The sequence below is a fragment of the Budorcas taxicolor genome, chromosome 13, assembly GCF_023091745.1.
Source record: "Budorcas taxicolor isolate Tak-1 chromosome 13, Takin1.1, whole genome shotgun sequence".
NCBI lineage: Eukaryota > Metazoa > Chordata > Mammalia > Artiodactyla > Bovidae > Budorcas > Budorcas taxicolor.
Genome location: NC_068922.1, coordinates 39,502,614 through 39,515,857, shown reverse-complemented (window position 1 = coordinate 39,515,857; position 13,244 = coordinate 39,502,614). Strand labels below are relative to the sequence as shown.

The window sequence follows — 13,244 nt, the reverse complement described above, 5'->3', positions numbered from 1 at the left end:
TTTGGCTAAACAGATTACATGTTTTTAAGTCCAGGATTTGGTCTAAATTTTGAATTGTGTTCCTGCCCATAAAGTTTCTAAGATAGGAACATACCAGTCATTTTATGTAACTTCAGAGCTACTCAGAAACACACTGAAAGGGAACCATATCTTTTCAACATTTTTCTAAAGATTTTTTTTATGTGGACCATTTTAAAAGTCTTTATTGAATATTTTACAGTACTGCTTCCATATGTTATAGTTTTTTTGGCTGAGAGGTATGTGGGATCTTAGTTCCCTAATCAGAGATCAAACCCATACCCCCTGCTCCGGAAGGTGAAGTCTTAACCACTGGACTACCAGGGAAGTCCCTCAACTTGTTTTTAATAATGACAACATCAAGGGGAGAGGAAAAACAACCTTAATTTTTTCAGAACTTACTCCACACTCGGCAGAGAGCTAAGGTCGTCATGTAGATTCTAACATTTAACCATCCCAACGACTTTCTGGTTTTGATACTATTTTTACCTCCACTTTAGGCATGAGAAAACTAAGCCATAAAACCTATTGAATGCTGCCTTCAAGAAGAATTTATACATTTGAAAGTGACAATGACAACATATTATTCAAGACTGTCTCATGCTGAAGGTTCCTTCAGAACACTCCTGTATGTCTTAGCTGAGAAGCAAGGGCAAGCCAGCTTTCACCATGAAACAATAAAGACCTCAAAGCTCTTATTAATATAGAAGGGATCTCCCTCTCCAGCTACAGCTCCTTAAAGTCTTTGTGACCCGTGTGAACATTCCGACCAGCTCCATGCGCTTGGTTTCCTGTCCAGACGATAAGATCTGCCAAACCAACACCTGCTGTTGTTTAGATCAACAAGTCCTCTGCTTGTCAGTCTTGCCCCCAACATGCTCCTCTTCCTATTTTTGAACAATCTTTTTTTTGACATCTAGAAGCATTTATTTTATGCAAAAAAACTTAAATATGAATATATGTGTGCAGAAAGTGCACACATCACCTATGCTGAACAATGACAAGTAACAGTATATTGATGCAACAGTTATCTTCAAAAATAAACATAAAAATGGAGCCCAGACTGGCAGACAAGAGCAATATCTTGATATAGTCTTTCAGACACAGGAAAGCAGAGCAATTCAAGATGCCCTGATGTTAACCTGGGAAGACTCATGTAAGTGAAAGACCAACCACAAAGTGATGGGTAATGACCGCTCGAAACGAGGATCCATGCTGATGGCGCGCTAAGTTTGATGGAGATGCTGAGTAAAGCCCTGGACCTGAGTGATCTCAGTCAGACACCATGATGCCCCTTCGTGAGAGGTGTTACTACTCCTCCTATTTCACAGATGAGGAAACCTGGCTTTGGAGAACTAGATTTACACACCCTGCTGCAACTCCTTGATTTAAGAAACAAAACACTTAGCTTCAAAGATGTTCATGGATGCAGGGAGACTTTGTTAAATTAAAATACCAAAGTTTGAGATGACCCAGTTTCATTTGGTGAAAATCCTAATACAGACATGATTTGAAAGCAAGTTTAAAATGACTACTTGCAATAGACCTGTATTACATAATAAGTTGTCAATGACATAAACACAGAAGCACTAATTGTTGGGGTTAAAACTTAAAGGCATATATACATCTATCTGAATATATTTGTATAAATGAATCACTTTACTGTATACCTGAAACTAACATAACATTATAAATCAACTACAATTCAATTAAAAAAATAAAATAAAAACTTAAGGATATACAGAATTTCTCTAGTTCTTGACTTAAAAGATTCACTTATCATATTCAGGTTTTGGGTTCTATGTGTGTGCGCAAGTAAAATCCTGAAACACCATCAGTTATTTCACCACAACTTACCTCTACTCTAACAATGAACTTCTGAAGGTAGACATTCTGAATTTAGGAGACCTTTGGCGGCAAGGGCGTGGTGTCTACCCAGGGCCATGCCCCTTGACCCTCTGTGCTCACAGATACAGGCACAAGGTTGCGATGCACCAGGACCCACTCCTGAAAGGCGACTGGGGACAGAACTGCCCAGCAGCTGCCACCACCCAGTTCCAGCACAGAGTCAAAAGCACAGCACAGCCACAAAGCTCCACCCCCGCGTGCTCCTATGACAGCCACTGTACCTGAACTTTCGTGGATGCTGAACTCCTGGGGTGGTTCTAGGATGTCGTCCTGATGCGGGACACAGAGTCCATGGAAGGGTCCCAGGTCAAAGCACTTGTGCAGGAGCTCCAGGTTCACTTGTGAGCACACGCTCATGAACCCGACAGCCACACCTTCCACCTGAAATGTCCAAGACATCTCATGACCATCCAACCTCAGGGGAATGGGCACCATGAAAGCCCTTGCCCGTGGGCACCTGGAGCTGTATGAGGGAGGGAGCACCCTATGGTCAGGCGCAATGCACAGCACACATGACAGGCTCAAAAAATGATGTCGTGGATGACAACCTTGGATGGACAGCAATCTATCATGGATGACAATCCTAGAGATGGGTCTGGAACTTGGGGATGCTGTCATGGTGTTCTTGAGGGGAAATTTTGCCCAAATAATACCCCTGCCTGCCCTAAATCCTTTCATTTCCCTACTGCAAGCCCAACCCTCCTGTCTACTTTCCTCCCCTCCACCATGCAGTTCCAAGGAAGACCAGCCATTATTTCTAGTGGCCATCTGGTTGACCCCAATTTAGAACAAGTTAATAATTCGCTCCTCATCAGGTAGGTACTCTTCAATTTTTGTGTCTCTGTGTGTGTGTGTGTGTGCTGTGTGTGTGCATGTGCTCAGTTGTGCCCAACTCTTTGTGACCCCATGGACTGTAGATGGCCAGACTCCTCTGTCCACAGGGCTTCCCAGACAAGAATACTGGAGTGGGTCACCATTTCCTTCTCCAGGGGATCTTCCCAATGCTGGGATAGAACCTGCGTCTCTTGAGTCTCCTCCATTGGCAGGTGGATTCTTTACAACTAGCGCCACGTGGGAAGACTAATTTCTTTCATTTTCTTGAACATATATTTGACCGGATGGTCTCACGGGAAGGAGATGAGCGGAAGGAGGTTCAGTGGAAAGTTCTGAGAGAAATAAACTCATTGCACCTGTTCACCAGGTGTGTCTGATCTACAACATAATCGCCTCCCAGCATCCTGTGCTGTGCTGTGTCACTCAGTCATGTCCTACACTTTGCGACCCCACAGACTGTAGCCTGCCAGGCTCCTCTGTCCACGGGGATTCTCCAGGCAAGAATACTGGAGAGGGCTGCTATGCCCTCCTCCAGGGGGGTCTTCCAGCCCGGGATCAAACCCAGGTCTCCCACATTGCAGGCAGATACTTTACCATCTAAGCGGCCAGAGAAGCCCTCTCAGCATCCTACCTGATTCTAAACCTCCTGCAATGGCCTTCATCATTTTAGGCCTTTGATGAGGAATACATCAGTGGGAAGATGAGGGTGACAGAGAGATATAATAAAAAATATTTGGTCTTCATCCCTCACTCCTGGCTCAAAGTTCATAAAACACTCATAATTTCCTGAGAGTCTTTCATTCTTCATAATAAGCCCCTTTCAATGGTATGTGAGTTTATGCTAATGAGGTCACTTTTAGAAGATGGGAACTGGTTACCAGAGGAATCAGCCATGTGATTAGAGGGTTGGAGCTTTCAGCCATGTTCCCTTGACCTCAGGGGCTTCCCTGGTGGCTCAGATGGTAAAGAATCTGCCTGAAATGTGAGAGGCCTGGATTCAATCCCTGGGTCGGGAAGATTCCCTAGAGGAGGAAATGGCAACCCACTCCAGTATTCTTGCCTGGAGAATCCCCATGGACAGAGCCTGGTGGGCTGCAGTTCATGGGGTTGCTAAGAGTTGGACACAACTGAGCGACTAAGCACACAGCACCTCGACATCTGAGAAGGGGAGAGGAGCTGGAGAGTGAGTGCAGCCACCACAGCCGAAGATTTAATCAACCATTAATGGAAAACTAGAAAAACACCTAAACAATGGGGTTCCCAAGCCTCCCTGCTGGTGAACACACGAAATGCCAGGCAGTAGTAGGCCCAGACAGGGCATGGAAGTTCCCCCCGCCCTCCCCACCGCACCCAGTGCATCTCTTCCATTTCCTGTTCCTGAGCTGTGTCCTTTACAGTGAACCCAAGATGGCAAGTAAAGAGTCGCCTGAGCTCTGTGAACCCTTCCAGCAGGTTCTCAAACTTGACCGAGGAGGTCATGGGAACCCATGAGTTATTGCTGGTCAGTTAAAAGCACAGAGGACAATCTGGGGCTTGTGAATGGCATCTGATGGGGGCAATTTTGTGGGCCTGAGCCCTAAATCTGTGGGGTCTGCACTAAGGCTGAGCAGTATCAGAAAGTGAATTAGAGTGCAAGACACCCAGCTGGTGACTAGAAGCTGGAGAGCTGGCTGGTGTGGAAAAGATGTGACATATTTGGGATCATAAGTGTTCTGAGTAGAGGAAACAACCTCTCTTTTCATGAGTGACTAGCTGATCTAAGCCTATTACTGGTACTGACATATTATAAATTAACGACAAATTTTAATTCTATCAAATTTTAATCCCACATTGACTGATGACTGTGATTGAAATTCTTTACTATGTTCCTTTAGTAATTCTGGATTTCACTCTTCTCTGCAAGGAAAGCATTTAAAATTTTAAAAGAGGCAAGAAGGAATACATAGTTCTCAGGTTAACTATCTTCACTCACAGTGATTATGTTACAATATGTACACATATCAAAATATTAGGTTGGACACCTTAAACTTATACAATGTTACATATCAATTCTAGCTCAATAAAATTGGAAAGAAGAAAAATAAACACATTTTGCATAAATAATTCATTTGATCTTTATGTGGGTTCTAGGCAAATTCTGGTAAGTGATTTGACTCTGACAGCTCTTATAAGAAAACAGCATTTAGTGGGTGGGTTCTGGCCCTCCAGAGTTCAGATTTTATTTCTTGAGACAACCATTCAGTCAGAAGAGCTCAACAATTGTCAGAATTCCCAGATCCTAAGAATGTGACATCATTCCATAAATGCCCAGTTGGATAAAATGGTTAATACTCCCTAAAGTAGAGCAAGAAGCTACAACACTCTTAAACCTCAGAGGGAAAAAAAGTTAGCTATTAACCTATTCGTTCTCAAATGTATCTTCTGGCTTAAAACTGTTCGTTCTCCAAGATGTGTTTGAAAAGTAAATACGAGATTCCCTGTAATTCTCCCAAATGCTAGGATACAAGAGGAATTTTTTTAAATGAATTTTTTTCCGTGCATATTCTTTTCTTTACAGGCCACCCCACCCCCCCACCCCCAAATACTAGTTACGAAAGGCTGGATTCACACAGCTGTCTTACAAATCCATTGACACTTCAATAAAAGTCCAAAATAAACATTTTAATTTTTTTCCCAAATAACAAGTGATTGTTTGTCTTGTTTGCACGCGTGAACAAAGGCTGCATAGCCGCAGTTGTCTGGCTTCTCTGTGATTTTAGGCCCGAGACTCAGCAGACGCTGATTAACCAATCCATCTGCCATATGTGTGGGGAGAGACGGCCAGCCTCCCTCTCGGCAGGGAAAATTGGCATCCATCTTGGTTCACATGGAGATGTCCTTCTCATCTACAGCCACGCTGGCGCAGCGCAACTTCCATGGCCTGAAATACCTTTTGCTGGCTTCAAGGCGAGCTGCGTGCGCACGATAAGAATGTATTATTTATAAGACCGCTGTTAGTAATGAGCTATTACACTAATGGCTCGTTGTGTTCGGAATTTGATTTCAAATGGCATGGATCACACATTCTGATGAAAATGAGAAAAACATGTTTTGCCATTAGGAACAAAAGATTTCACGTTCTCCAATTCTGCAACCTGTTATATTCTCGTCATTCATGCCGGGGCTGTGAAAATTCACAAAGTTAAGGATGATGGACCCAACACAGTGAGAATATATTGTGGACGTGCCTGCTTTTTTCCTTTGGGTGCCTTTGTGATTACCGTTCTGACGTGAAAAACACTGTTCTTAAATATGAATTTGTGGGAGTATTCAAATGCGTCTTTGTGTGCGTGTGTGTTTTCCAGAAAAAAAAAAAGTTGATTTGATGGATGTTTTCTTTTTTACTTGTACAGTGAAAAGGTAATGATTGCAGGCTCCTGTCTGTCTTCCAGGTAACAAGTACTTTCCACTCCAATGGTGGCTTTCATTATCTCACACTGTGAGCAAAACTGAGTTTGTTGCTGTGCTTGTTTTTCCTATGAGGATCCATACGACAATGCATAAGGCTAAGATCATCATAACCACACATTCGGTAGCCAAGTCTTCATAAGCAGGTCCATCAATAGGCCCGTGTGCAACATATCATTCACACTTCCATCTAAAAAGCCCTGTATCACCCACCTTTTTGGGTGACCATACTCCACAGTGAGGTTACCCTCATTGTGACAACTGTCAGCTCTGATCCTTCCCGCCTGATGCCAGAGGCATGGCTGGGCAGGCAGGCTCTGCCCACCCGCAGGTCAGTGGTGCCTCCTTGGACTGCTGCTGCCCACGCTCGGATGCTGCCAAGGCAGACACTCTGCCCATCTGTCTCCAGGAGCCGCCCTTGGCCTCCAACCACCCTGCCCTGAAATCTCAGTTTGTATAAACACCAGATGTCAAGGTAAGCCGGGATGAAGTTATAAAAAGCAACCCTGCTAACTCAGAACTCCTCCAAAGTGTCGATGAAATCAAAGAAAGCACTCGCAGTTAAAACCCTTTAGTCCACAGCTTGCACAGTGCAGATACAGTTCTCAGGCCTTCCACACACGTGGCCTGTGTCTGCCGTGGATGGGTCTGGAAGGGGAAGGCTTGCTGGACTGTGCCCTGTTCTCTCTGCTCACTCAAAAGTGCAGTGTGCTGAGTAACTCCTAAGCGGCAGTTACAAATAAGCGGGAAAATGGAATTCCAGTGGAGCTATTTCAAATCCTAAAAGATGATGTTGTGAAAGCGCTGTACTCAATATGTCAGAAAATTTGGAAAACTCAGCAGTGGCCACAGGACTGGAAAAGGTCAGTTTTCATTCTAATCCCAAAGAAAGGCAATGCCAAAGAATGCTCAAACTACCGCACAATTGCACTCATCTCACACGCTAGTAAATTAATGCTCAAAATTCTCCAAGCCAGGCTTCAGCAATACATGAACCATGAACTTCCAGATGTTCAAGATGGTTTTAGAAAAGGCAAAGGAACCAGAAATCAAATTGCCAACATCCACTGGATCATCAAAAAAGCAAGAGAGTTCCAGAAAAACATCTATTTCTGCTTTATTGACTATGCCAACACCTTTGACTGTGTGGATCACAACAAACTGTGGAAAATTCTGAAAGAAATGGGAATACCAGACCACCTGACCTGCCTCTTGAGAAATCTGTATGCAGGTCAAGAAGCAACAGTTAGAACTGGAGATGGAACAACAGACTGGTTCCAAATAGGAAAAGGAGGACATCAAAGCTGTATATTGTCACCCTGCTTATTTAACTTATATACAGAATATATCATGAGAAATGCTAGGCTGGATGAAACACAAGCTGGAATTAAGAAGCGGCAGACTTTATATTTTTGGGCTCCAAAATCACTGCAGATGGTGACTGCAGTCATGAAATTAAAAGACACTCCTTGGAAGGAAAGTTATGACCAACCTAGACAGCATATTAAAAAGCAGAGACATTACTCTGCCAATGAAGGTCTGCTTAGTCCAGGCTATGGTTTTTCCAGCAGTCAAGTATGGATGTGAGAGTTGGACTATAAAGAAAGCTGAGCACCAAAGAACTGATGCTTTTGAACTGTGGTGTTGAAGAAGACTCTTGAGACTCCCTTGGACTGCAAGGGGATCCAACCAGTCCATCGTAAAGGTGATCAGTCCTGACTGTTCACTGGAAGGACTGATGTTGAAGCTGAAACTCCAATACTTTGGCCACCTGATGCAAAGAACTGACTCATCTGAAAAGACCCTGATGCTGGGAAAGATTGAAGGCGGGGGGAGAAGGGGACAACAGAGGATGAGGCGATTGGATGGCATCATCAACTCAATGGACATGAGTTTGGGTAGACTCCAGGAGTTGGTGATGGATAGTGAGGCCTGGCGTGTTGCAGTCCATGGGGGTCACAAAGAGTCAGGCATGACTGAGTGACTGAATTGAACTGAACTGATAATTTTTGAGGATTTATTGATTTTGCTTTTAGTATAACTTATTATACTGTTAGTTGATATCACTTAATTTTTGACAATGGCTATGCTTAACGATCAGTTTGCCAAGTTCCTGAAGATTGAACAACTGGCTCCCATGAGCCAGGGCGAGCGCACCCCCCTCCCTGCAACCCCAGAACACTGCTGCTTAATGGCCAGCCTGAGGAAGCCTACAGGGGTTGGAAAGAGGGTCCTCGGAGGTCAGTGGGAGGGTGGTGACTGCACTGCTCTTGAACCCAAAACAGGCTGAGATACCCAATATGGCTTGGTGCAGACCAGACACTCCCAAATCCTAGGTCAGCTTGCTCGCCATGGATAGGTCCTGCTCCCAACCTTCTGTGTGAGACTGAGGCCTGTGGTCACATCTCCACGGAACACACAGAGATTACACTGGACTCAGTTTGTATCTTTAGAGATACCAAAGGATCCCTGCAGGGTTGGGACTGCAGTTTTCAGCCGGCAATGTTGCTTTGATATTCACACACACTGAAAGCTTGTAACACATGACAGGAGAGGGAAAGAAATGAGGGAGGAGGCTGCTGCAGCTGCTCCTCACAAGCACTAAAACTCAAGAGATTTGGGTTCAAACTTGCATCATGAAACCAAATAATTAAAGGCTTTCTCCAGAGTGATATCAGTATCATAGCGATAAGACAGCCCTTGGTTTTGTCTCCTGCTCAGCAACAGATATTTGGCTTCCATGTATGAACAAAAGTGTGTTTGAGGGAGCTGTGGGATCTGGCACCATCCACCAAGGGGCCTGGGGGGAGTCTCACCTGCCTGTGCATTGAGAAATAGGCAGACAGACCTCAGTCGTGGTTGTGGACCCTACAGAGGCCCATGAAGTGACTCTAGCTCCTCTGAGCCTCGGTCCAGGAGCACCTGAAAACAGTGCCTGAGACAATCACTCATGGATGCGACAGCCTTTGATGAAGTTCAGACTTCCAGAGAAGATTCTGATCCGTTTGGAGCAAAAAATAAAAACCAGTTTGGATGTCCTAGAGTGGGGTAAGACAGTCTGCCTTTCCCCACAACACCCATCCTCCAAGGTAGTACAGCTTAGGCCAAGATTTATTCCCATAATTTGTCCCACAGGGGTAAGGAAGACTGTGTTAGGGAGTGCCTGGCTTCCCCAGCTATGCAGGATGCTGCCAGAGGGACTCATTTCTCTCTTGCCCGACTTAGAGTACTAAATTAGGAGCTCATAACTGGGTTGGGGAGTGAGGGAGGAAGGAATCTGAGACAGCAGCAGGTAGGGCTCTCAGAGGACATTAACAGGCATCACAGATTCCATCAAGAAGCCCACCCATGAGCTGCTGGGAATATTCCACCCACGGATCCTACCAACTGGCCCAGGAATGTTCCACATGCCTTATCCACACACCAGCCCACCTTGTGGCAGCTCTCATGTACACTCCTAGGAGTGGTGTGAGCAGACCTAGTAGATGGCTAAGGAGCATAATGAGAAAATTGGCCTAATCTGTGGTCCAGGAAGATGCTACAAACTTGAGCTTTAGTGCCATCTTTGGGAAGGCAAAACACTCAACCTGGTGCTTTGGAGGGCCCATAGAAAAATAAACAACTTAAAGTTCTGCCACAAGAAAGAGCAAGATAGAGGAGGTGTATCATAAAAGGACACCTCAGAGAAGGCAATGAGGAGCCTGGCAGGCTGCAGTCCATGGGGTCGCTAAGAGTTGGACACGACTGAGCGACTTCATTTTCACTTTTCACTTTCCTGCATTGGAGAAGGAAATGGCAACCCACTCCAGTGTTCTTGCCTGGAGAATCCGAGGGACGGGGGAGCCTGACGGGCTGCCGTCTATGGGGTCGCACAGAGTCGGACACGACTGAAATGACTTATCATATCAGAATCTCTGGCAGGGCTGAGAGAAGGTATTTCTCACCCAAAGACCAGAGGAAATGATTGCTATTCAAATGTGAAGTCAGCAATGCAAAACTCCAGGACCATGAAATATTAAGGAAATATGACACCACCAAAAGGTCACAAGAGTCTTCTGATAACTGAACCCAAAGACAAGGACAAATGGTAACTCTCCAATGCACTAGATAAATAATTCAAAAAAGCTGTTTTCAGGAGACAGTGAGCTACAAGAAAAAACAGACAGTTCAACAAAATCAGGAAAACAACACACAAATAAAATAAGAAGTTTAGCAAAAGAGAATCCATAAGAATCAACCATAAATTCCGGAGCCAAAGAATCAATGAACAACATGAAAATACAACACAAAGCATCTAAGAGTGGACCTGATCAATCAGAAGAAAGAATAGTGTGACTGAAGACAGGTACTTTGAAAATATCAAGTCAAAGGAGAACAAAGTAAAAAGAATGAAAAGAGTTGAAGAAAGTCTGTATGATCTATAAGATACCATCCTAAGGACCAGTTTGTGAATCACCAGAGTTCCAAGACAAGCAGAGAGGGAAAACGGGGAAGAGAGTGAACACATGTAAGAATTAAAGATTTTAAAATTAAAAAAAAAAAAAAGAAATCAAAAAAAAATAAAATAAAATAAAGAAATAATGGCCAAGAACATCCCAAATTTGGGGAGAGATATAGATACCCAAGTTCATGAAACCCATAGGTCACCAAACAAAATCAACTTAAAAGATCCTTCTCAAGATACATTATAATAAAACTCAAAAATCAAAGGTAAGAGGAGAATCTTAAAAGCAGCAGAAGAAAAAAATCTTGTGACTTCCAAGAGAACCCTCCCAAAAGACCATCAGCAGATTTCTCAGCAGAAACCTTCCAGGCCAGGAATTAGCAGGATAATATATTCAAAGTGCTGAAAGACAAAAACTGCCAATAAAGAATACTTCACTCAGCAAAGCTGTCCTTCAAAAATGAAAGACTTTCCTAGACAAACAAAAGCTAAGAAAATTCTTCACCACTAGACCTGCCCTATAAGAAATGCTGAAAGGAGTTCTTCAAGATGAAATGAAAGGATGCCAATTAATAACACAAAAAATATATAAATATATACAACACAATAGTAAAAGCAAGTACACAGTCAAGTTCAGGATATTATAAAACTTGAATATGGCAAAGCATTAACCACTTAACTCTAGTGTAATGATTAAAGGATGACAATTTAATATTTCAATAACTATAGGTACAATAATTTGTTAGTAACTATGGAATATAAAAAGGAGGTAAATTGTGATATTAAAAACATAGGGAAGTAAAAGGGTAAACCTTTTGTGTGCAATGGAATTAAGTCTTTAGTGTAAAATAGACTGTTAGGTCTGTAAGCTGTTTCATGTAAGTTTCATGGTAACCATGCAATAAAGATCTACAGCAGGTTCACAAAAGATGAAAAAAAAGGAATCAAACCATTTCACAGCAGAAAATCATCAACTCATAAAGGAAGGCAGGAAGAAAGGAACAAGGGTCCTACAAAACAGCCAGAAAACAGTAAGATGGCATCTGTAAGTCCTTACCTGTAACTGGGGCTTCCCTAGTAGCTTAGATGGTAAAGAATCCGCCTGCAATGCCGGAGACCTGGGTTTGATCCCTGGGTCAGGAAGATCCCCTGGAGAAGGAAATGGCAACCCACTCCAGTACTCTTGCCTGGAGAATTCTATGGACGGAGGAGCCTGGTGGGCTACAGTCCATGGGATCGCAAAGAGTCAGACACGACTGTGTGACTAACTTTAACTTTACCTGTAATTACTCTAAGTGTAAATGAATTGTATTCTCCAATCAAAAGACACAGAGTAGCTAAATGGATAAAAAAACAAGACCTATCAATTTGCTGCCCTCAAGAAATTCACTTCCTTTAAGGATACACATAATTTTCAAGTGGAGAAATGGAAGAATATATTCCATGCCAGTGAAAACCGAAAGAGAGTGTAGGTAGCTACGCTTATACAAGACAAAACAGACTTTAGGCCCCCAAGAAAGAGGCAAGGAAGGTTATTAAATAAGGATAAAGGGGTCAATTCATCAAGAAGATATAATAGGACTTCACTGGTGGTGCAGTGGGTATGACTCCGCCTGCCAATACAGAGGACATAGGTTCGTTGCCTGGTGCAGGAAGATCCCACGTGCCACAGAGCAACCAAGCCCACGTGCCACAACACTGAGCCGAGTGCTGCAACTACTGAAGCCTGTGCACCCAGCACCCAGGCTCCACGGCCAGTGAAGGCCTAGCAGTGAGAAGCTCGCGCACTGCGAGAAGGAGTCCCCCCCCACTCACTGCAGCTAAAGAAAGTCCAGGCAAACAATGAAGACCCAGCACAGCCAAAAATAAATGACTAAATCATTAAAAAAAAAAAAAAAAAGAAAAGAAACAACCCAATCAAAAAATGGCCCATAGAACTAAACAGACATTTCTCCAAAGAAGACATACAGATGGCTAACAAACACATGAAAAGATGCTCAACATCACTCATTATCAGAGAAATGCAAATCAAAACCACAATGAGGTGCCATTTCACGCCAGTCAGAATGGCTGCGATCCAAAAGTCTACAAGCAATAAATGCTGGAGAGGGTGTGGAGAAAAGGGAACCTTCTTACACTGTTGGTGGGAATGCAAACTAGTACAGCCACTCTGGAGAACAGTGTGGAGGTTCCTTTAAAAACTGGAAATAGAACTGCCTTATGACCCAGCAATCCCACTACTGGGCATACACACCAAGGAAACCAGAATTGAAAGAGACACGTGTACCCCAGTGTTCATTGTAGCACTGTTTATAATAGCCAGGACATGGAAGCAACCTAGATGTCCATCAGCAGATGAATGGATAAGAAAGCTGTGGTACATATACACAATGGAGTATTACTCAGCCATTAAAAAGAATACATTTGAATCAGTTCTAATGAGGTAGATGAAACTGGAGCCTATTATACGGAGTGAAGTAAGCCAGAAAGAAAAACACCAATACAGTATACTAACACATATATATGGAATTTAGAAAGATGGTAACGATAACCCTGTATGCGAGACAGCAAAAGAGACACACATATAGAACAG

The 13,244-nt window shown here is 43.4% G+C and overlaps 1 protein-coding gene across 1 annotated transcript in view; it reads right to left on the bottom strand.

Moving 5' to 3' along the window:
• CFAP61 (cilia and flagella associated protein 61) overlaps nucleotides 1–13,244 on the bottom strand; it is a 236,833-nt gene that overhangs the window by 191,730 nt on the left and 31,859 nt on the right. The window contains exon 7 of the mRNA XM_052651239.1: nucleotides 2,148–2,307. Coding sequence (XP_052507199.1) covers nucleotides 2,148–2,307 — 160 coding nt within the window. The remainder of the gene's footprint in view (nucleotides 1–2,147; nucleotides 2,308–13,244) is intronic.